The sequence below is a fragment of the Falco punctatus genome, assembly GCF_963210335.1.
Source record: "Falco punctatus genome assembly, chromosome: 2".
NCBI classification, from domain to species: domain Eukaryota; kingdom Metazoa; phylum Chordata; class Aves; order Falconiformes; family Falconidae; genus Falco; species Falco punctatus.
In genome coordinates this window covers 108,730,508-108,756,386 of record NC_137581.1, presented here as the reverse complement: position 1 = coordinate 108,756,386, position 25,879 = coordinate 108,730,508, and the positions used below count along the sequence as shown (strand labels likewise).

At 38.6% G+C, this 25,879-nt stretch overlaps 1 protein-coding gene across 3 annotated transcripts in view; it reads right to left on the bottom strand.

The window, feature by feature from the left end:
• The window catches only part of ROBO2 (roundabout guidance receptor 2), a 497,184-nt gene that overhangs the window by 168,756 nt on the left and 302,549 nt on the right, over positions 1-25,879 (bottom strand). For all 3 annotated transcript variants that reach the window (XM_080374488.1, XM_080374489.1, XM_080374487.1), the window contains exons 3-4: positions 2,148-2,305; positions 381-501 (exon numbers count right to left, since the gene is read on the bottom strand). In XM_080374488.1, coding sequence (XP_080230614.1) covers positions 381-501; positions 2,148-2,305 — 279 coding nt within the window. The remainder of the gene's footprint in view (positions 1-380; positions 502-2,147; positions 2,306-25,879) is intronic.

Sequence of the window (25,879 nt, the reverse complement as noted above, 5' to 3'; positions counted from 1 at the left end):
TCTAAATAGGCAAAGCTGGTCCAAATCTCTGTTAGGCAGTCATTGTCAACCGTATTAGAAGTAGCTTAATTACGTTTGGCAATTTGGTGAGGGAGAGCATTATGTCTTGCATTACTGTCTATGATTGTATGCATACCACTAAGGACCTCCAATTAGACTGAAACTATGCACTTAGAAGGAAAATGTTAGGCCATCACAGCTCCGTAATTATAAATTGCAGCCTTTGAAACCTGGTCGTCTTCAGAAACTGTGAACTGCATCTTAAGCAGTACTACTGTGTTTTGTTAACCTTGTTTTGTCTCATATTTTGATGAGTCACCCAGATCAATTCAGTCTACTACATCTGTAGTGAAAAGCAAAAAAAGGTTGAGTTGCTTTACCAAAAACAGTCAGCTCTGCTGGATCGCTGTCTCGCTCCCCCACCATGTTTGTTCCAACACAAGTGTACATGCCCGCATCACTTTTTCTTGTGTTGGAGATCATCAGCTTCCCACCACGTATCTGTTTCAAAACAAGGAATAAATTTTTAACTTCAGATAAAAAACGATATCAGAAAAAGCTACCCTCTTCGGCAGCAAGTTCCACAACTAAGGCATTTAAAACTTTGTTTGTAAATATATGTATAGCTTTAAAATTATAATCCTATATATTTAAATATCTTTAAGCTGTTGTAGAAACACATTTTATCATACTTACCGATTTTAACTGTATTTAAGTTTTTTCTTTGGTTTTCATTAAACGCTTTACATTTCAGAGTTGACATTTCTTTCTGCCTCTTTGGCAACACAGAGCGCTTCTATTTCTTGCATGATGACATATAAAGCACTCTTAACATCTCTCTCAAGAAAAAGGCAATTTAACTTAGTTTTATTTAGTTTATTTTATTTTACTGGTGTCTGAACAGTTTCCTTGTTTACTGATTAAGACGGATTTTCTCTTTTCCTTGATGCAAACAGGCTGAATCTAGCCCAAACTGAGAATTCACCTGACTCCCTTAAGACTTAACATTTTCTTGGCTACAAAGGGTGCTTATTAGTGTGTAAGAGCAGGGCAGTTGAGAGAAATAAAGTAACAAATTTGCAGCTCATGAAGTTACAAACAGTGTCAAAAGTTAGACAATAGCGTGCTTCAGACTAAGCTAGGAATATAGCCAAAGAAAATTGAGAGTCAGGGAATGATAACCAGTTCCCTGGCATTTTTCCTTCTACTCAAGCAGAACCTAGCAGAGACAGCCTGGCCCACAAATAGCAACTACTTATAGTTTAGCTTGAAATACTTCCTTAGGCATCCAAAGCCACAAACAAGCTTCCGGATAGTACTTCCATACTGAATGTCAGCACTGAATGAGTCACATATCGTTACATACAACATAAAACTTTATTGAAGGAATATAAATAGTGAAAAGCTAGGCATTTAAAAATTAGGAATTAAATATGTGTCTGCACCCATATTTATCCCATTTAATTGCAAATACTATGACATAATTCTAATAACTTAGGTATTTCTGCTGAACCCTTTCTCCTTCAGTACAAGGAACAAACTGTCACAGAATTCAACCAGCATTACTCATTTACTCGAAATGTATTCCTACTCAGGAACAACCACTCTTTAGAACATAACTTCAGTCTTCATGTAGAACACACACCCCAATTACTACACTAAATACAACACTACAGTATCATCCTAAGCTGTTGGGTTTTTTTCACATGGAGTATTTGTGTACCTCATAGATATGACTGTATCTTAAAACACCTCTTTGATGAAAGGTCTGATATTCTCCCTTCACTGAACTGAGATCTCATTTCTGTGAACTGAGATCTAGAAAAGGTAAGGCCAAACCGGTCAAAGACATCCACTGAGTCCCCCATCTAACAGACCACCTTACACAACCAAATCTACAGCTCTAATGGGACCTCTGTTACACTGGTTATACAAACCAAGCCTCAGGAAGTTCAAGTTGGAGACCCAAACCAGAAGGAATAATCAACCTTCCCCCCTCATTTGGGAAAGGTCAGAAGGGCAAACTGCCAAGAGTAATGATGAGTCTCTATGGGAAAGGCTATAAAGCTGTAAAGTTCTGCTGCACGCAGCTGTGGAGCTTCGATGCAGGCCCTATGTCTATAGGCAGCCATCTCAGTTGCACTCACACTGATCCGCTCTTCCTTGTCATCAATACGGACTTTATCTTTCTTCCAGTAGATGGTAGGCTCAGGGTGTCCACGAGGTGGCTGGCACTCCAATATGGCAGGCTCTCCAGCTGCCACCACAACATCTGTAGGGTTTTGGCGGAAGTCATCCCGTAGCACTATCGCAAAAAAATGAGGGAAAGAAGAAATAAATTACTAGAAGTGATCACATTGTAGGTGCGGGGGGGAAAATTACATGCAGATACATACAGTATTAAACAATCAAACAAAAATGTCTCAACCATTATTAGGTGATGACTTTGCCTCTTATATTTACTATGAAAGAACTCATAAAAGAAGTTGCCTAAGGCGTGACCTTTTGTTCAGTGGAGGCAGATTTCACATACATGTTTTTTTTTCCCCTTGTTTTTTCTCAATAAGAACACGGCTCTGCATTTTAGTTAGAAAGACCTGTAGCACCCATTACACTTTTTAACCTTGACAAGGTTGCTTCCCATCCTTGCAAAAGTAACGCTGCAGGTCTGATGTTGTGTTCATAACAAAAATCAACATGCTGAACATCTGGCTTGCCTGGATCTTCAACTTCAGCATAAGCTAGGTAAAGTGACACAACTGATACCGAATTGCAGTTGCAACTTGATTAAGGGTATTGTTATTATTACTGTTATTATTGTTATTACCAAGTATATGCCAAAGTGATCACCAGTTATGAAAGGTGTCAGAGAAATCAAGCTGATTGTAGTGTGGTTCCAGCATGTTTATTTCTTCCTTTTATTTTTTTAGTTTTAATATTTCTGCAACTTTGACCAGTGCTGTCCCACGACATTGAAAGAGCATTTAAATCACCAAACTGAGAACTAAACTAGGCAACACAGGCCAGCTTCATATGTAAATCAAGCTTCTGTAAAGAAGGATTAAGTTCAACTAGCTGGCTTCAGTGTGTTAAAATGACATCCACTTCATCATTATTCTTCTATGTGTGTCCTAGTCTGTAGGTTAATTGACATTCTTATAAACATAAAATTGAAAATAGCTCTAGACGAGCTACTGAAATAGAATTTAGGGCATTTCCCCTCCTTGAATTTCAGCTACGTATGGCTTTCATTACAGCTTTAAAACAGTTCTCGCCCTTAATGGAACCAAGGCCCTCTGAGAAATTAGAAAACACTGTATCCTCATGAAGGGGCAAGTCAGGAAGAGTTCAGCAGAAATTGCTCAGTCTCATTTCATAAGCAGAGATAATTTACTGCTTTCAATGTTAATAAAATGTGCCCCGTTTTAACATTTGGAACTGAATATTTTTCTCTTCTGTAATAAGCCAGAAGAAAATATGATTAATACATACAAGAATTGGTTTCTGAATGGGCTGAGGTGAGTGGGCTGTATATATGTGGTACTCAGAATGACATATGAGGGAACTTTTGGTGTTCCCCAGTTTGGGATATACAGGTAGATCCCAGAGGAAGGAGGGAATTAATTGGAAGTTAATTCCTTTTCTAACAAAAAAAAAAAAAAAAAAAAAAAAAAAAGACTGATTATTTAGGTCTTGCTCTTGAAGAATAAAATAAAAGTGACAGGACACAGTTGGCAACAAAAGCAGCCCTGGCAAGAACCCATAGTCTTCTTAAGTGACACACCCAATTGACAACTCTTTTCTAAAAAATAACTTAACAAAAATCTCAGCCCCAAAGTATTTCTCATTAATACAAATCTCTCATACGCTTTTGATTCACAATAATCAAATTGACAGAAATGGAATTTTTAGATCTTCAAGATCAAATGGAAGAAATAAATTATGCAAAGCACAACAGAGAAACAGTAAGCTGAAGATCATGGACTGCTGACTATTTGGCATTACAACATTTTGCAAAGCCAAGAAAGCTAATACCACAGCAATTTCAGGGAAAGACCAGAAAAAAAATTCTTACAATATTACATATTTTGGGAAGCATCTTTATGTGTCTCTGTGATCGCTATGATACACAGGAAGAAAAAATACTTTCAGGCAATGTTATGCCCTCTTTCATATAACTGGCAAATGGATAAATGTCAACTTTTTCCATTATTATTACACATAAAATAAATATTATTTTTTATTGTCTTGATCCTTTGTACAATTACAGATCTTCAGTGCAAATGCATTAGTGGAAAATCCCCAGAAAATCAGCAGATCCTACAACATAATGACTTTATACTCCTGACTCCTAACTCCTGACAGCAATATTAAGGAAAGCATTTTCCTTGAACGTTTCACAAGGCTATATGAAGCTGACAAATACAGTTTCTTGGGGTGATACGCAGTAAATTACATTAACTTTCTTTGAATCATCCCAGCAACTGTGTAAGGTTCAAATCAGCCTCAGAATATGAGGCTAAGAGGTGATTTGATTTTATCACATTCCTTTACCCAAGTCTTACTGCAAATCTGCCTTGAATGGAAGACAAAATTGATGCTACAGGGTTTACTTAATCTTGCTGTATACCTCAGCACATATGTGAATCTTGAATAGATATATCTAACCATTTCCATCTAAAGCATTCTGTTTTGGAGAAAAAAACCCCAAAAAAACGGTTGGAGAAAAATGAAATAGGGAAAAAATAAAGCGTGGACAAAAAAACAAAGATAAGAGAAAAATGTGTGGAATATAAATTAAAGACAGAAAACAACCCAGAGAAGGGGAGAAGTAGCACTGTAAATTTAGAGAGAGAGAAAACAAAAACCAAGTACAGGAAAGAAAATTAGTAAGAATAAAAGCAAAGAGAAAAACAAGGTTAAGAGCAGAGAATGTCATTCTCGTGATTCAGCGCTTTTAATGCAATATAACAACAATGACAAAGCAGAGATATTAATCTGATAGGTACAGCCACCCCAGCACATCCAAACATCACCCCCAGAGAGAAGCCGGGAAGAGGTAGGGCGCGTGTGGAGGAGACCAGGGCAGGAGCTGGCAAGCTCGTCTGTCCCACTCCAGTGGCACAGAAAGCCACAGAAGAAAGGAATGTCAACTGGAAGTTGAGTTCACACTTATTAGCACAGTAAATGGAAAAGTCGCAGCACAGCTTAGTGCATTCACCATATCTAATGGCACAATCAACTGTGAAAAGAGAAAAATGGTCGAGAGCTGCAGAATATTCCTCAGCCAATTATCCACAATTGCTGGGTACTTCCAAATAACGAACGGTGTGCCTGAGCAGATAGCCCTGTCCACACACTGGCAAGAGGCTTTTGTCCACTTGAGAAGCCGGTCCTCCTAAGGGCCCCTCTTGGCATGGCACAAATACTAGCAAAATTTAAAATATTCATCGCAAGTGGTGAAACATCAGGCTCCTCTTCCTCATCCCATGTTCTTACTTTGCCTTAGCTGCTCCGCTCTGCCAGCCCAACAGCAGAGCAAACATCCTCATGTTTCGAGAGGCAAAGCCTTGGAAGGGCAAAATCTTCCAGATGGTTAAACCTTGCTGTCGATGTAGGTACCGGGGGACCAAGGATCTGAAAAGGACGGCTAAATCCTGCACACAGCCTACAACAGTGCTGCGGACAATTAAAGTTTGATCGGTCTCTTTGTCGCTCGAACAAGCTGATGCTGCTCAAACAAGATAGATGTCTGCGAGCTGCCACATCGGTCTTTAAGACATGCAAAGTCCTGTACGGCCATTTACAGGTACCCGCGAGCGTAATCACGGAAAGCAAGCACATCCAGCCCCGGCAGCGCCGAGATAACCGCCGGCAGGCCTCGCACCTGCTGGAGCAGGGGAGGAAGCAGAAGAAAGGAGCCCCGCTACCAAGGCAACCGCTTCCCAGCACCTGCCAGCTTAGGCCCAAATCCAGGCCTCAGTCAGACTGGTGCTCATAAACTCAGGGAATTACATGGAAACCGAATTAATTTCCTCAACTGAGGCTCCAGCAATTTGTTTAAAGGAAGCAGAGATAAAGCCACGACGTTTACGGGGTAGGAGGGAAGGTGGTGGGGTTAAAATTATTCTAGGCTAGATATCCATGCCTTAATCTTTCTTTCCACTACAACAGCTTTCAAGCCCTTAGAAAGAAAACATTTTTATAGGATTTACATTTACATGATGATTACAAATAACCATCTGTCTGCTTCCACTTTTTCAATCTGGTCCATGTCCCATGAGCCCACAGCCTATGGTCAGAGCAGCTAAGCTGGAAGGAAGAAGTGGATGCCCGTCAGGAGGCTTTGGGATAATTGCATTCTTCTCCCACCAGTGCTCAGCTCTCCACCTCCTCCCCCCAGCACACACGGTGAACATCTGAGATTACTGGGAACGGAAGGGAGGGAAAGACTATCTTTTTTGCCTTTTTCAATGCATGATAATGTCTTAAAACACAGCTACATCTGTTGTGCTGACTAGAGGGTATAAAGGGATATTGAGTAAATATTAATGTGCTTCTGTAACTTGGGTCCTGGTAGTTTACCTTCCCCCTCCTATTCTGTACTGTGTTTATCTCAGGATAATATTATTATATAAAGATTTTATGCAGCCACATCGGTGGTAGGTTGGTGACCTGCCACGTGCAGGTAGGTCTCCCCTGGTCCAAAGCACTGCCCCACAGGCATTTTCCTAAATCCTCATCTCTCCACTACTGCTTTGGTGCTTCTCTCCTCTGATACATACTGATACACTCAATAAACATGAATTATTATGTCAAATAACTGCCCAGATGTCATGCAGTGGGCAGATTAAAGGATTATTATACTTTAGACAGCGTATGGTGCAGGGGGGTGTTTTAGAGCTTGGCTAATGTGTATGATCTGCTGAAATGGTCCCTGAGCAAGCCAGCACTACCTGCTGAAACGGGGTCACTGAAAAATAACAAGGGGTCACAGACAAACTTCCTCATGAATAATAATAACAATACACTTTATCTGAGGAGGATGCCACCCTACCCCTTTGTTTCAGCAACTGCCTCTTTCACATTCTGTAAGGAAATTTTTTATTAAACCACAACCTAGGCAATAGTTCTAGGCAAGGCTCCCAGGCAGTTTCTGAGCTCCTTTGGCATGTTTATTGCCTGGGAAAAGTTGCCATCTTGTTTAAAAAGAAGATGATAAGGAACTATAACTTTTTTTACTCCCATTCTTTTTCCCATCCTTCACCTATCTCCTGATACAGATATTGCCTAGGAGAGATGAACGCTAGCTGATTTACCATGACTCGAAATGTTCTGATTTTACCTTAAAATAAGGCCCCAAACCCACAAGATTCATTTTCAGAGGCATTAGGATATTTTCAAAGAGTCCGGCAGCTGCAACAATGTTTGATTAGTAGGGTCCCTAGAAATCAAAGTGAGGAAGTGAGCAGCAGGGAGATAACCGCATCAAGAAACAAAAGAAAGAGTATCTTCTTGCAGATTCAGCAACTTTCTTTGGATTCATCCCTTTTTCTCACTCAGTATTTCATGTGTTTCTGAACTCAGTAAGCTACTCAGTACTTACAGTTAAAGGTAGCTTGCTCTTTATTATCAGGCCTCGGCAAAGACCAAAATGTGAAAAACCACTCCATTCTGACACACTTTCGAAAACTTCTAACAGCTCATATATAAGGATATAGACATTTACAGAATTTGGACTTTGTGATGAGCATTAATGTCTAAACATGAAAGTGGAGACCCTTGCTTCTAAACAACAGAATCTATTAAACCAGGTGAACAAACAATTTCAGTCTTAGAAATCAGGTGCATGAACTGACACTGACAAGTAAGTAGATTCCAAAAAGAGTCAGTTGGAGACAGATGGATTTTTTTCACACCTCTAAATTTCAGTCTGAGGTGTACCCCAGCTAGCTGGCTCCACTAAGGTCAGGAAAGAAGATAGGCTTTTTCCTTCCTTATTTACAGTGCACACTGCAAGATCAGACCTTGAAAACTTTCTTCAACAGTTAACCCAATTAAGGGCACTGTCGACCTATTTTCCCTTTTACACAATTACACAGGTATAAAAGTGATAGTTAGTGCACACATGAGCTTATGATTTGTTTCTGATTTTTTAAAGGCTGCTATTTGTGCTGAATTAAACATACACACTACAGCCTGAATACACTTACTGAAAAATTTTATAATGTCCTTGCCTTTCTTGTGATTTATTGTGATCACTTGAATGCAATCTGACATCTCTGTAATTTTTTATGAAAGATTTTATTTCACTACTAGATAGCATGAAGATTAGAGATTTTTCTAATTTGGAACATAACATATTTATGTTTAAGCTTCCTGATTGAAAATAAAGTTCTATCACCTGTCTTCATTGCAATGAAGCCTCAATAGCCTTCTCTCTTTTTTAAACTCCCGCCTCCTTCCACCAACAAATTCTGAATGTTGCAGCTAACAGTCAGCAATCTCATTACCCATCTGCCGTAAATCTTCAAAAGCATCACTGTGTTTTGACAGTTGAGAAAGGCAAAGGGAAGCAATAAGCATAACCAAGTATTCTTTATGACTGCAAATATCCTTAGGACCACATTTAAGTAATTTCAGAAATCTAAAGCTATACAACGTAATATGTTGAAAAATTTTCTCTAGGATATAGAGCAGATTTCTTTTTTCTCATACTTTAAAACATAATCACTCTTGATGAATGCACTGCACAGATTGCTAATGCTAACAAGAGACACATTACCAAGAGTTTTATTCCATTGAAACTAAAAGCCCTATTGCTTGCTTAAAAGTTCAGAGACTTTCTAGAAGAACTGGTGCCACAATTGCATACAACAAACTTTGAAAAATATGCATGATCTGTTGTAAGTCATACGATTTAACAAGGATCAGACATTTAGCGGTTTACAAGGGCGGTTATTTAATGACCCTTTAAATTCAAGTCTGACGTTAGCTTTTACGTGGTCTTCACATTTAATGGACTACATATTCAGAAAATCATGGGCAAGTAATTTATTTTTTTCCCAACTAATGTGAATATCAGATATGGAACCAAGGACGACTTAAAAAATCACCATATCACAACTGAACTACTGCACTTCCACTGTTGCTTGTATGTCAGCGTGCCTTCTTTGCAGCAAGAATATGGGACTAGTTTCACCAAAAGCACTAGAGAAGTCTTCAAATCACATTGACTATGTTTCTCTCCCAACAATGCAGTACGGAGGACTGTGTTTGGTTAAAAAGGCAATAATACAGAATCCCTTGTAGGCTGCTATCAGAAAAAGGATAGACCAGGCTGGATAGACCTTTGCTCTCCTGCAGTACAGCCACTCTTAGGTTTTAATAAGCAAAATTACACACACACACACACACCACACCACCCCCCACAACAAACACCCAAACCAAACAAACAAAAGCCAAAAAAACCCCCCACCAAACCACCCTAAACTTAAAGGAATTAGAAATATATAACCAATTTTCAAAAGCAATGGCATCCAAAAAAACTCAGATGTTACCGTCAGAGATATATGAATGAAATTCAGGTGGGAGCTTTTTGAGTGCTTTGGAAGAGCACACAGAAACTCCACTGTACATGCAGAGTACAGCACAGATTCCCCAGAAAGTACAGATTTAATTAGTAAGTGCAGAAACCACAGTATAATAGCATGCAGGTTTACTGTTGTGAGTACAGAAGTAGCACTACTAGGTACTTGCAGCACTATGCTCAACCTAACAAATGCTACCTAGAGTCTGACACAGTGTTGAGCAATTGTATTTTTTCTGTTTTCAAACTAAAGCTGGTTCTCCAGCCACCACTTTAGCTGCTTCAGTCCCCTGGGCTTCCAGGTCAAGCCCAGCCAAAACACCTAAAATGTACATGTGCCCTCAGTAAAACAAAGGAAAAAGAACAGATGAGAATCATGAAAACGAATACAAATGAATGAATATTTCTTGTACGAGAAATATAGAATGTTATATGCTTCATTTAGTCAATATAATACAGACTGCAATCTCTGAGCTCCACTGAAGTGTGAATAGCCTCTAATAAACTTCTTGTGTACACATGCACAACACATACACAACAGCTGGGATGCTTTCCCATCTTGGCAGGGGGTTACTGCCACATTACTGCTATACTTTAGCCACATTAGGCAAAGCATCAAACAAAATAGGCTGTTGCCCAACATAGGAATTCTCTTCCTTCCATCCCCCCCGCCCTCTGTTCCTAACCCTGGTCTCTATCAAGCTTTATCTGTTAATTATAAGATAAAACTCATCTATTCAGGTTTTTGTGAGCAGGATCATTTTTTTTGTCAGGGCTTTTGTATTTCTGCCTTCAGAAGTCAGGATTGAAAACAAGATATTTCAGCAGTCATAGCAAGGCACATATTTCTTGATAAGCTTTCATAACTCTATTGCAAGGGGACTGCGCAGCCACACTTCATCAGACATGAAGCATGAGATGCATCCACAGCTGGTATGCAGAACCAGTGGGAGCCGCCTGCTGCTTCTTGAATACCTCACTTCCCATCCTGCAAACTGTCCTCGTGTCAATAGGCCGTTTTGGGGTGCTTGCCAGATGCCATTTAAACAGGCCTGCTCTACCAGCTTGGCTGGTCTCATGTCCTCTGTCCCATGAACAGGCACATCATTGCACCCAGGCTTGGCGGCATCATATCCTCCTGGACCCTGACCTCAGTGTGCCTTCTTTAATCGTTAACCTTCTGAAGGGCTTAACTGTTTCCATTTTTAGAATTTGTCCCAATAATTTGAGATTGGAAATGCATAAAACATGTTTGCGTGACTGTCACTGAGACATGCCCAGTCATTTGAAGCTAGTGAAAAATAAATGCCACGTGAAAGAAGAACTGTGTATCTAGGTAGTGGGATGGCAGAAGGCTACAAGTCACCAGGTATGTGTACTCACCATTCCAGCTATATTTGGAACCCCTCTCCAAGAATTTAAATCAAAACCCCACCTCCTACAACTCTACAACTCCTCCACCACTTACGATTTCATACCATCTTAATTCAATTTTATGTTAATACTCTACAATAAATCAAAAAAGCAAAGATGGTCCAAAGACATTGTTGTTTAAAACTCCAATTTTACCATCTCTGAGGACGGTAAGAGATTTTTTTTTCTTGCAGTGTTCAAGTGTTGGGTTTTTATGAAGTTTCATCATTGGACATTTCCTACATAAAAAGCTCCATTCAGATTTAACAGCTATTACCAATCTAACAAGTGCTAGATGACATTTTTTTCTGGATTATCTTGAACACTACAAATAATTTATCTGTCACTTATCATCACATTATTGTGCATAATTAATTTAAGTTTCCAGAGCTTTAAAGAACTAAAGGAACAACATGATATGTAGACCTTGTATTAAATCTTCAGGACAGGGTCATTTGTGTTCCGGCAACATGCTACCAGCTAGGAAAAAATCCACAAACAACTGAATAAAAGAGTAGTTTTCTATAGTCTAAATATGAGAATAAAGCTACAGATTTGTGACTTTATGCAAAACAAAGATGAAACTAGTGTAATTTGCAGGAATTCTTTTGTAGTTTTGATCTGCTCAAATAGCATAAGGAATTACTTCTATACAATATGAAATATAACTCTCACACTCATTTTCAAAAGAGAAGAATAATATAAGAATTCACATTGCTCTCATTATTATTCACTACATTGTGCAAGAGGAAAGAAAAAAAATTAAAGAAGCAGGAGCAAAGACCAACCGTAACAGCCTGAAGCAACAATTTTGAAAGAGGAGCTTCAGCACCCAGAGGGAGACTCGAACCTGGAAGTCCAGCTCCACCCTCCAGTCACACTATGCTGTGCCTGAGACTCAAAATGACCTTCAGCTGAGTGGTTACACCAGCTCCCAGACATACTGTTGAAAATACACTAGCATAACATTTTGAATTGTGGTAAAGATGAAACAAACTATTTATTCTAATACCACTTTCCCAAAGTGCTATTTCATGTACAACAAATTTTGCGTAATAGAAAAATGAACAGTACCATAAAACTAGAATAAAATAAATCCCCCACGTCACATATCCTTCTAAACCCTCGGTGCTGAATATTCCTCTGGCAGTTCAGTACAAGAGAAAACCAGGGTGAACTACGGATCTGCTGATGGCTTTAAAATAAGAGAAAACTGTCAAACAGAACAACTCAAATAATTGCTTATTCCAGACTATAGAAAAGAAACAATCTGAGACGTGCCTGTAAAACAGCCTTTAACAGTGTGTTACTTAATAGCTGGAGCAGCCTTTTGGATGAAGGGGTCACGTTCCTTTTAAGTGTCTGAAAGACCTTTATTATTCCCACAGAATATGAAATAATTTTTACAATTTTTCATCTTCCTTTTGTTTTTTGTATATAAACTACTAGTGTAAAAAAGAGTCTATTCCAGCTCAGGCATATTTAATAACTAAATATTGAAATAGATTTTATTTTAAACAGGAACCTCCTGGCACACGTAAGTAATTTGTTTCACTCCTTAGCACAGAGTTTAACTAACCACATAGTACCTGTATCTCTAGCTCCCACAAAAGATCTAATTCCTGTACATTTATATAGTTACTGTCATTCCTCAATTGCATTAGAAAACAAGGGGATGTACTGACAAGATAAAGCATTCAAGCACCATATGATAGACAAAGTATAATATTGAAACAGGCAGATTAGATTATTAGACTAGACAGGATTGGATGGAGGGAATTTTTAGCCTGCCACAGTATTCACCTGGGATAGATTTTAGGCCAAGTAGTACAAACATTTTCTTCCATTCCAATTAGGGGGGGGTGGGGGGGGTGGGGGAAGAAAGAAAAGAAAAAAAAATATCCTGCTTGGAGGATTTTTAACCCATATCACTCTACTGACCCAGTTCACAGCGTGGATCCACAAGCAACTGAGAGAATGACAAGCTATTACAAGTGGAGGAAATAAGTGGCCAGGAGAGAATAGTACTACTTAAACCAGATTTTCCACCAAGGAAAATGTATTGTTAAACTATGCATTATACTTCCCTATATTTAGAATAAGGAATATATAAAATACAATAGCTCATATAACCAGTGCATGCTGTGGGATTTCTCTGAGACCAGGAGAACTGGAAACATTCTGTAGTTTGCTTGTGCAGCTTCAATTAAGGCAAATTGAATTAAACTCTCCCTTGAGGAGGACCTCTGTAGCTCTGCTCCTCCTTTTCTGAACAATTCCAGATGTAGGTGAGGAACATGTTCAGTTTCTCTCTGAAGACTTCCACATGCCTGGCTGTGCTGTCACATTCATACAAAGAGGTGAGCTTCTGGGGGAGAAAGCATGGGGCACTAAACAATGCTCAGCCAACAGTTGGTTCATGTTTGATTTTTACAATTTTATTCTGTTCATTGGGGCTTTCTTTCTCACTTAGCAACAGATGGACCTGCTAGAAACAACTCAGAAGAGATGGAAAAACTTCTGCTGCTGAACAAATGGAAGTTTAGTACAATGTGGCTCATAATCACACATTCGGTAGCACTTTGCTTTCTCCCTGTCATATCCAGAATTTATTACCTGCTTAATAGCTGCTCTTTGCACTTCCTTTGAACACCTATTCAATCCAAGGTGCTAACTGGAACTCCTTTTTAAATGCCACCAGTGCCCCTTGACTTCTGTTGTAGGAATCAGTAAGGAATGTAGGCATCATCCTTCCAGTGTAGTTCTGCAGGTTCACCTTAGCATTTTGAGGCTCAGCAATCAGAATAGCCACTCTTGGGGCACACCTTTGGGTCTGGCATATGCAGGAGTGATGGACCTCCAGCAGGTCTAACTGCTGACCACAGCTCATGATTTTCCTTTCTCAGACGTTTGCTAGAATGCTTTCCTCCACAACAGCAAGGTACAGGAGATCAACTCCATTTTACTGAAACTCATGAAAGCTTTCAACCCCCCTGAGGCTTCCCTCACCCCACTAAAAGGCTGTGATACGTACTGGTGGTTCTTTGTTTTTTGTGTTTTGTTTTTTTGTTGTTTTTTTTTTTTAATAGCAGGTCACAGGGCTATACTATAAACAAGACAGCACTATACTAGTTTAGCACAACTAATATTTTGTTAAGATTTCAAAATTTGTTTCTTGTTCTTTTCTAAGCAGAAATCTTAGGCCACTGAGCTAAGATTTTTCAATACTTTTTCAAAAAATTAAACAGAAATGCCAGCATTGGCAGATGCAAAGCAGTAAATCCAGTGTGTAACTGAATTGGCTGAGCATGAGCAGTTTAATCCTGCATTGTGCAGGGCCTGAACATCAGCATCCATCCCAATGTACAGTGCAGCCAGCACAGAGCTGTTGTGTGGGAATTTACCTGGGATTTCTGGGCATCTAGGAGCCTGGGCTGCAGACATTCAACAGATCACTCTCAGTGGACGTAAGTAGAGCTGGCAGTTTGGATTCAAATCTCTACCAGTCCTTTTTAAAAGAATAAATCCAATATATTTATTCATAACTCACCTTCAGGTCCAACTGGCGATGGTAAATCCATTAAACTTTGCTTTCACTGTTCATATGATGTTTATAAAAATTGTAGGTAGAATTACAACCAGTAATACAAAGCTTGGTATTTTTTCTCCTCAGATGTAATAATGAGCTGGATAAGAACAAAGTTGACCCAGGGATTTCAGTACAGAAACTTTCATTGGAAACATGAGCAGTAGTGTGCAAACCCATGTTTTTATGTCAATATAATAACAGCATTTCTACACTTATTAATAAGTATAGATCTACTGCTGGATTCTTGGTTGATGGCATATCATAAAATGAATTATATTTCTTCTTAAACTATATAATTAACTCTTAATGAACCCTTCCCTTCTCCCAGTAAATTCAATTTTATCTAATCCTTGGGTTTATGGTAATGTTGAGCTCATTAAAATGTTACTTAAAACTCATTAAAATGCACACTGAGAGGTAACAGCTTCATTACAGTAATATGTTGTAAAAGAAAAAAGAATGCTTTATTATCATTTGTTTCCAAAACTGAATACATTTGCATAGTGATGAGGTTCACAGGATATTTTCAGTAGTACTCAATAATTAAGCAGTTCAGTAATTAAAAATGCATTTTCTAAAAATAATTTTATGTTCTTGCTTACTCCCTGTTGTTTTTTTCAATTGGGAGAAGTGTTCATGTTGATACAGTTTACAGAATCAAGCAACAGTGATACCTGCCTTGACATGAAAGATATAGCAGTCTAAGCCCTTGGCAAATTTCCGTTTCAAAATAATAAGTTCAAATTGCTACCAACATATTTTACAGGTCAGACTTTCTACCAAAGTCATAAATATCCCTCCAATCACTTTTTTTAACACCAGGGACAACCAGGAGTTATGCAGGGGCCTTTCAAGTGCAAAGCCTTACTATAATTTTCATCATTTATTGTTACTATACACTGGCACATGATAGAATACCTGAGCAGAGGTCAGCTGGGACCTAGACATGGCTTTAGAGGACATCAGAGTAACTGTGAATCTGCCCTAACTCATGTCGCACGGCAGAAACCCTCAAGCTGGGGTACTGACTGTACAGCAGTGTTGTAGTTTTATTCCTGCCTTTCAGCTTTTCCTCTTGCCAGGGGCTGCCCTAGCTCTAGGGCAAAAGGACTTCCCTTGCACAGCCCTGCTAGCTGCGTGCCATCTTCTTGCGTTCCACCAACAGCACAAGGTTGACAGTACCAATAATAAAATTCTGGCCAAATACGTGCATCAGGAGTAGGATTTGTCTGCACCATAAAGGTGGATATTATTATGGTTAGGTATGTGATTAATAGATTTATACTTAACATCCAAGCCTGATCACATTTACTTTAACAACTTCTATTGGAATAAATTGCTGTGCTGGTTTAGAGAAATTCAATGCAAAAGTTAAAAGGTCCAGGCTTGTTTTCAATATCTCTCTCCTCTGAGTAGTAAGTAAAAATGTATTACCAAACAGTCAAAAGCTAGAGATGAAAGTTACATCTTCCCAGTAACCTCAGCACTAAGAGTGTGTAGTGTCCAGTATTTGCCATATGCCATTAGTGCGGAAGTTATTTTGCTAACTTTCATTTTAAGAGCCCAAGAATGGTTACTGGAAAAACTATCATACCTTGCCAGGGTGTGGAGCCTAAAATCTTAGATGGGAGAAACACATCTATGAAACCTTGAGTCATTCAAGGAACTGCCTAATTTAATACCATTTAAGAGCCCTTGAAGTATTAATTTAATACCAATCACTGCTCTTTTCTATTGCTTTCAAATATTATTTCTACTTCTATAAAATATACTCTTTTTTTGACATACATGCATCAGAATGCACCCAGTATGGATTCTTCCAGCTTGCGAAAGTTAACTAGCATGCTGAAGAGACCAACTTAAAATATGGATGCAGCAGGTTAGACATGTCAATGTAAAGGGAACAGAGAAAAGTGGTCAGCACTCTTTCAACTTCTGTACTATTAGTAAAGAGTAACAGACTAGAACAAAATGTACTAACAGATTCAGCATTTTCAGCAGCTTTGCCTTCCCAAACAAGCGAAAAAAAATTCACTTATATGTAATAGGATAGCATTCTTGTGGTACCAGGCTGGTACCAAATAAAATCAAGTTATCTGGTTTACCATCGTTTTCCTGGGTGAGTCCGGATGATTAACTGATCTCGGTTCCCATATGTAAATGGATGATCAGACTTTTTTTACTCACTTTTTTTATTATTTATATAAATCAGTCTCACAGATTTTTACAATCTCTTCTATGTACTTTGTGCAGTTACTCAGACAGTAGTTCAAATGACAATTCTATAACATGTATCTTAACAAAATTTATAAAAATAAATCCAAGACACTTACTTAGTGAGACATCAGTGTGTAGGCTGAAAATTGTTGTTTAATACAATAAGTCAGGTCATATTGTTGAATTTTCTTTTGATATTCCTTTAATAAACCAAACCCTTCTGATGGAGATGCACATTACTGTTTCAACACTAATTTACATGCTATGTTTTCAGCTGTTTCAAAAGAAAGCAATGTGCCTTTTTAGCAAAGTAAACAATCTCTCATTTTATCTTTATTGCACACACTAGCAGATAAGTAATTTCTCTCAAACACTCAGCAAGATGGCTGGAAATAAATAATTCTGAAAATAAGTAACTGCCATAATAAGTATTAATGTTGAAAACCCTCTCCATTGTACTTCCATTTATTGACTAAGTAAAATTAAATGAGATAGCATAAATATGAAATAGAAGATAGATGGTACACTATCTTCTTATAAAAGATTATATATAAAATTATATATATAAAAGATGTATAAAAGATAAACTATCTTCTTATAAAAGATTACCTTTTATATTTACTAGTTCTGCCGTACATAAACACTGTGTAAATTGAACAATCAGCAACAAAGTCTGTAAAAAAAGTTTAACAATATACTGAAGTCTCAGTTTTCAATTGCTGTATATGGGAGGGATGGCCAGTGTATTAAATCAAAAGTTTAGCAGAAATATGTAAATGTGACTAATATTATTGCCAGATTTGTGAAGTCATGGCTATGCATATCTAAACCTCAAAAGAGGAAGCTCTTCTATTGTGTTAATTTTATGACCACATAAGCAAACAAAATTGATACTGTTTTAATTCAGAACTGATATAATAACTTTAAAAAGAGAAACATGGAGAAACAGTGCTTTCTCGCTGCCCAAGTCATTCTGTTCACTGCATCCCCCTGCTGATATGAGGAGAGAGAAGCCACAGTGAGACGAGATACGCTCGCCAGTAGGATAGGACTGGAGCTTTAATGCAAGTGATGTGCTGCTGTGATCTGAAAATGCCTGAAGAATTTAAACTAACCATTTCAGATTATTTTTTAACTTGTAGGAAAATAACTGCCAGATACAAGTGGTGTTTTGTACTCTCTTGTAGCATGATACGATGGTCATTTCAAAATGCATCAAATCTTTTCCCGTTAAAATACTGTATAATGCATTCTCACATAGTGCCTCCCTGCTGAGGTTATATTACATGTTGCTGTTTCCAAACGGATGATGGCTTTTAGCTTAATGAATTTATTTCTCAAAAGGACACCTGAATACCTTGTGGGTCATGTAAGGAAAAAGGAAGACCTGAATAGAAGTTTTAAGGTTTTGCTTTCATTCCTATTTCATGTCAAAACTAAAGACACTTGAGTGCTAGAACCTCCACGACAGGGAAGAACATTTGTCCAAAAATACTGGAAGTCCTTCCACTGCCTGCTTGGAATTAATCTTAACCATAACAATAGTTCCTAGAGTGGAAATATATATCCTGACTCAGTTTAAGACACAGGCTTTCAGTCTTTACTCAAAGCAAAACCTTGGAAGAGGCAAGCTGAACTGTATGCTCCTATAGCCCACTGGAAAATCTGTAAAATAATAATGAAAAAAAAAAATCACATACAGCAGAAAGAAAAAAACCAAACCCAGACCAAAACAAAAACCAAAACAGCAGAAAGAATCACAAACTGGATCTCTTGCTATGAAAAACTAAATTATTTTTACATTTCTGTTTTCCTAATATTTCTGTTCAATAGCTGTAAAATAGGGTTCACTGGTGAGCGACAATACTCACCCTCAGATTTTATTTCAAAACACATGCAAAAATACGAGCTGTGTTTCAAATCACACCTTATATGAACCTTATTCTATATTTTACATTTCTTTTATGAAACACTTATACTTACACCTTAGGAGTTAACTGCCGGTGGTATTTAGCATCACCGCTGAAATCACACGCTCAAGGCCACACACCAGCTTCACTGGTGCACTCCCCAGCAATATACTGTTTCACAGCTGCCAGAAGCTTATACATGAACACAGGGACAATTACATCACATTTGACTTACTTCTTTAAATATCTTTATATTCCTGAATATTCATAAACTCTCAGGTTTCCCAAGCTGCACAGGACTAAAAATTTCTATAAAAGGGAGAGTGTCCTCAGCTCAGCCCAAATTATGGCAAGAGGGACTGTCCACGATCAGAGTATGTGCTGAGAAATTACTGCCCACGACTTCCTTCCACTTAGAAAACACTAATCTGATTTCTGTTGTCTTTACCATCTGTTCCGATTTCTTTTGTTGAGATTTATAGTTATTGCCTTTTTCAGACTTAGTAAAATGGCATATCTGTTGGAGATTTGTTCCAAAAACAGGGAAGGGAAGGAAAGAGAAAGGAATGAATGCCAAACAAAGGAGAAAGCTAGTCTGGGTAATTTTGCCATTACTTATTTAAAATACTAAAAAATCACCTGTTCATGCTCCCCATCCTCCACCCCCTAATGAGAGTTGTTAGTAAAAAGAAGCAGTCCAGCCCACCCCCTGACGTCTTTAATTGACTTCATAGGGAGTGTTATCAAGAGCTACTCAAGCAGTGCTAATGGTGCCTGCAGATTGCTCACACATGGCATGGCTGGCATTCCTTGGACCTTAAAAGGCTAATAGGAGAGTGTAATCTCCACTCAGCATGGGAGCAAAGACCACGAGTGATCTGGAAAACGACAAGTAATTAGAAAGTATTCTTCCCCAGATAGAAGGGAGGTGAAGATAAAATGAAGAGTAACGCTAGTACTCAACCATGGAGTCTCCAAACTTTGCTATTATGGGACTTCTAGCACAACAGAGTGATATTTCAAAGAGTGGAAAGGAGTAAGTCTTTCACCTAGAAATGTGGGCTTCTAATTTTTATCTGTGACTGAATACTTCACAGATAGCTATATAAGGGGAGATATATAGAGAGGCAGTTTTTCATATATATATATATATTACTATCAGAATTTATCCAGTAACTTCAGTATGATACCTGAATATCATCGTATTTTTGACCAACTTATTAGCAATGGTAAAATGAACTTTGGAAATCTAAAATATTTTCATATTTAAGACTCTGAAACACTTCACAAACTCTGAACAAGCCTCACTGATTCCCAGGAAGAAAAAGGAAATATGTAAGAGTTCCTTCACGCCTCCCTAACACAAAAAGGTTCAAATTCTGTTTAAGGCACGCAGAAATAGCACTTGATAGTCTAGAATAAGAAATGCAATAATGCTAATATATGTTGCAATGGGAAATTTGATGGTTAGTGTTAAAAACTGCATAATTTGAAGCCTCACAGGGAAATAAAGATCAAGCTGGCAGAGACCCATGCAGTTGCCATGTGGGAGTGATGCAGCCCAAAGGTGCTGCAGCGTTATGCAACACAAAACCTGCCAGTAGCCCTGAGGAGTGCTAGTGCTACAAAGCAGCTGGGAGACATGTCCCTTCTCCTTTCCTGCTCTGGTAAATTCCACCTTCCTACCATACTGTACCTATAGCAACAATGCATAAGTGGTGTAGGACGAGTGCTTGTGGTCTACACACAATGCAGGAGTGCTGATCAGAGGGATCAGCAGAGAAAAGAACTGTCTTTACATTAATTTTCACTAAGGAAACTGACAGGCATATTTTCATCCCATAGGTATTTCTAAAATATGTTTAATAATGAAAGTATTTTTTAAAACACTTGAGAACTATTTTCAAAAAAGATTAGGAAAAACAGAAAGTCAGCTGTGATTTCAACTTGATTGCCCCACTGTGAAGATAGTAATTCATGAGTGTTAAAGACAGCATCAAAATAAAAAGACAGGACAGGTGCTGTCACAGTTACCTATATATTTATCTATACATTTAGGGGGAAAAAAAAACAAAACAAAAAAAGCAAAACTGTGTTAACTTTTAAGAAAAAGAAACTAAAGACATTGTGGGCATGATGTCTCCATTTAGCTGTGGAGTAGCTTATAGCATACAATTAAGATCAGAACAATGAAGCATTTATATAATACGCATTGATAAAGCTGGACCTCCCGGCATGGAAAATACTTCCTCTGCCTTATTTGAATTGTTGGACATTATTAATGAAACGGGAAGGATGGGGGGAGAGTTGGTAGATATAACTTACTTGGTTTGACAAAAGCCTGTGATAAGATCCTTGACAAGAAACTATTAAGGAAAATAAATAACCATAGGGTAAGAGGTAAATTCTTGTTGTGGATTAAAAATTAGCTAAGTGATAGGAAACAAAGAGTAGTAATTAATGGCTGCTTCTCCAAGTAGAGAGAAGTTAAGAGTTGCGTACCTCAGGGATCTGAAAGAGGACAGATGTTCAATACATATATTAATGAGTTCAAAGCTGAAATACACTGAAAGTAAAGGAAAATCAGTGAACAACACAAAACTGCTTTCCAAAGAAAAAATATGGCTGAGATATGCCACAAGGATCCATTCAAACTGGGATACTGATACTGAAACAGTAGACAACATTTAAATTCATATAAGGATGAAGGTATATACATTTGGGAGGATTATTAAAGGTCATCTCTGTCCTCCAAATAGTTCTGGAATAACAATCTAACTGGTGAGAAAGGGGTGAAAAAGTCAGGAAAGCTAAATGTAATGAGGTTCCAGAAATATGGCTATATGACTTGCAGTCAATTTAGGTTGTTTCTGAACTCCAAAATAGTATTTTAAAATTGACACCCAAACTTTCATTTGTTTTTTTTCTATTCAAATACTTGTGCATAAGCAGAACTTTTTAAAGAATTTTTTCATTAAATACAGTTCAACCAGAGCTGTGTTCACCCCTTCCCCTAGCAATGCCAAAAGTACGATACAATTATCAACATCCATTACAAGTACTTTTCAAATTTGATTCCAAAAACATCTACTTCTGCCTTCTGCCCTGAATTAAAATATAAAAAGAATAAAACACAGCAAAAAGAATCTATCATATACCAGCTGCAATTACAAGGCACAGCTACGGAGTTGCATTAAGAACTAAGGGTAACACATCCTGATGTATTTACCTAACCTCACCTAGCCTAACCTAGCTGGCCCAGTCAACTAGGCAGTCAAGATGAATGGCATACATTTTAGTACTCTCTAGCAACTCTGGAGTATTTGCCAGGAATCCTGGGAGAGTTTACATCACGCTGCTACCATAAACTAAAGCTTTTGTCATAGAATCATAGAATCATTCTGGTTGGAAAAGACATTTAAGATCATCAAGTCCAACTGTTAACCCAGGACTGCCAAGTCCATCACTAAACCATGTCACCAAGCACCATACATACATGGTTTTTAAATACCTCCAGGGATGGTGATTCCACCACTTCCCTGGGCAGTTCCAATGTTTGACCACCTTTTCAGTGAATATTTTTTTTCCTAATATCCAGTCTAAACCTCCCCTGGTGTAACAGCTTGAGGCCATTTCCTTTTTTCCTGTCACTTTACATATCTGGGAGAAAAGACCAACACCTACCTACCTACAGCCCCCTGTCAGGTAGGTGTAGAGAGCGATAAGATGGTCCCTCTGAGTCTCTTCCACAGTAAGCCACCCCAGTTCCCTCAGCTGCTCCCCATAAGACTTTTGCTCCAGACCCTTCCCCAGTTCCGTTGTCCTTCTCTGGACACGCTGCAGCACCTCAGCATCCTTCCTGTAGTCAGGAGACTGAACACAGGATTCCAGGTGCAGCCTCACCAGTGCTGAGTACAGGGGGACAATCCCTTCCCCAGTCCTGCTGGCCATGCTATTTCAGACACAAGCCAGGCTGCTGTTGGCCTCCTTGGCCCCCTGGGCACACTGCTGGCTCATGCCCAGCCGGCTGTCAACCAGCACCCCCAGGCCCTTTCCCACCAGGCAGCTTCCCAGCCACTCTGCCCCAGCCTGTAGCGCTGCGTGGGGTGGTTGTGACCCCAGTGCAGGACCCGGCACTGAGCCTTGTTGAACCTCATACAACTGGCCTCAGTCCATCAGTGCAGCCTGTCCAGATCCCTCTGCAGAGCCTCCTGCCTCCTGCAGATCAACACTCCCCAACAACTTGGTGTTGTCTGCAAAGTGACTGAGGGTGCCCTCAATCCCCTTGTCCAGATTGTTGGTAAAGGTATTAAACAGAACTGGCCCCAATACCAAGCCCAGGGAGCACCACTTGTGACCGGTCACCAGCTAGGTGTAACTCCATTTACTGCCAGTTGTTGGGCTCAGCCAGCCAGCCAGCTTTTACCCCAGCATAGAGTACATCCATCCAAGCCATGAGCAGCCAGTTTCTCCATACCCAAAGAGGATATCTGGACTGAGGCTGATTGTTTAAAAATTAGTGTAGACAGTTAATGTAGTTACAGTACCTAACGCACACAACACATCCAGCTAGCAATGTTAATAACTTGTTTGATTTACATTTCAATTGTATGGCTACTTGGAGTGATGACCAATGCTTAAACTGATCAGATTTTTATCTACCCTTCTCCCAAAATACATTCTTGTCTCCAAATTAAATAGCAAGTAATAAAAAAAAAAAAAAGGTACTGCTATTCTTTAAACTATAATATATGAATAATTTCTTGACTACACCTCTTTACAGTCATATAAGTGATCTTGACAATACATCTACCCATTCAGTAATCTTAAAATAAGCATTTGAGAAAACTGAGAAGGGTGTAGAGCTAGGTTGGGTGCACTGATCAGATATGGTAATGCAAGATGGAAAGAAAACTGCTTGCCTAAAGGGCCTAAAGATGTTATCTAAAAAAAGCAGAGTTCTTCCTAAAGCAAGATTGCCAATGCCTTCCAGCTGCCTCCTTCACACAGAGTGCTATTAAAAAAGACTCTGTTTAAGCTATATGCAAAAAATGATTTCTTTTTAATTCATTCCCAAATTCCCATCCAGAAATTAAACACCCAGTTGTACATGTTTCAATGAAAAGAAAAATTCTGCAATTTTCTATCCATTTACGTCACCCTGAATTCCTCTGCTGTTCCTCTAGTAGCACAGTGCTTACACATGCTCTGCCTTCCCGCTGCCCAGTTTGCAAGTATGCCTGATGACATAAATCCATGGTCCAACTTGAACTGCAGTCTAACCCTACAACTCTTCTTCCATCTATAAAATCTGTGCATGCCAAAACCCAGACGAGTGGGCCCCAGTCTCACCCTACCATCAACTTGCATCCTAGGCCAGTAGCTGCTGGCCTGTAGCAAACTCATCGGCTTTCCGCAGGAGGTTAAACCGGCTGTGCTCTTGCTCTGCCATGTTGCCTATGGAGGGCTGTGGACATGTCGAAGAAGAGGCAGCCACTGGGTAGAGATTCATGTTCGGGCTTTGATTCTTGTACTGCATCCCCAGCGGCTCAGAGTGGATGCTATACTGTTCATGTAGGTACCACAAAGAAGTAGGTAAGAAAGGGAAAGGAAAACAGAGAGAGAACAGGGTGAGAGGAGAAGCAAAGCCGACAAAGGTAGACTCCTCAAAAGGATATGTTCAACCTTTTTTGAAAAGACTGACTCAATGAGCAAGTCATTATGTGAAAGTAGAGAAAACCAATCCTGGTTTTGTCTAGGTTCGTGTCTAAATATAGTGAATAGAATTTGCAGCACTGGGGTGATCCCATTACACAGGAATGAAGGATCAGCATGTGTGCTTTTACAGAATATTTTTATTTAGCTAAACACATCACCTTCTTAGTATAAATGTTTTTAAAAGTATTGTAATGAAATATTTTAATACCATTTTTTCCTGTATGATTTAGCAAATGCTGTTTTTCTGGTTACCAATGGAGCTTGAAATTAATATTTTTTCTTTCTACTATTTAACTCCTTCAATCAAAAGAATGGCTCTGTGGATATTATTTGTTAATTCTTTATTATTCCTGGTCACTTTCAGGAACCACAGAATTGAATTGTTTGGTTTATTTCAGTAGAAAATTATGAAAGAGTAACACACTTTAACTCAGTATTTAGAGACCAATAACCTGTATCTGTCATGGAAAAATGATGAGCATTCAAGAGTAAACCCTTACCATTTTGTGTGTTATTCTTATTTCACAAGGGCATTTGACCATAGATTACAGACTATCTCTTGTACTAAGTGAGACTTAGAATTTATCCATATTTAGTATAAACATTTAAATATCATAGTATCCATGTTGCCCTTGAAGAAATCTCCTTGGAAAACAGGAATAACAGTAAATGAAAGGATAAAAAGCTGTCATAGATTTTTGGGGTAGGAAAGAGGTATTTTGACACTTACCAAAACTTGAAACAAAAAGCACAAATCCGCAGCTTTTCTTTACATCAATATTTAGATATTTTTTTTATCTACCTGATACGACTCATTTAATTAACCGCTCTGCTGGAAACAAATAGGTTTTTGTACGATAAGCCAGTATTGTGAAATTCACTGTGAGAGGCATTCAGTCTGTACTTTTGAGAAGTCACAAACAGTAGAAAGGAGTTTGTTGAAAAAAAAAATAAAATAAAACTACGAACTGATTAATTTTAGCATTTCATCTTAAGCATCTTGTCATTACTTGAATGATCTTAAGCCTGCCCAAACAGGTAGTCTCAGATGCTTTGTATTAAGCAGCCGAGTCAGCAGTTGCCGTGTTCACAAAATATGACAGTACAATTGATTACTGCCTTTTTTTCCCCCTGCTTCCTAGATAACTGTTTTCCTTTGAAGTCAGAGGCCAAGAGATAAAACATCTGTTATCCTCCAAAGCACTCTTTTTAACTGGGGGTGTTTCTCCATGGCCAAGGAAACAGTGGTGTAATTACTATTTTGTTCCTGATAATTATAAAATTGTTAAATAGTTGCTGTAAGTATAGCAAAGTTTTTTGGCACGTACAGATATGAGAATGTAATTGGATTTATTCACTCTTGTGCTCATTTTGTAGTAAAGTACACAAGCGCTGAGCTAAAACCTAGCTGTGTTCACCCAACCAAACATAAACCAAAGTGTT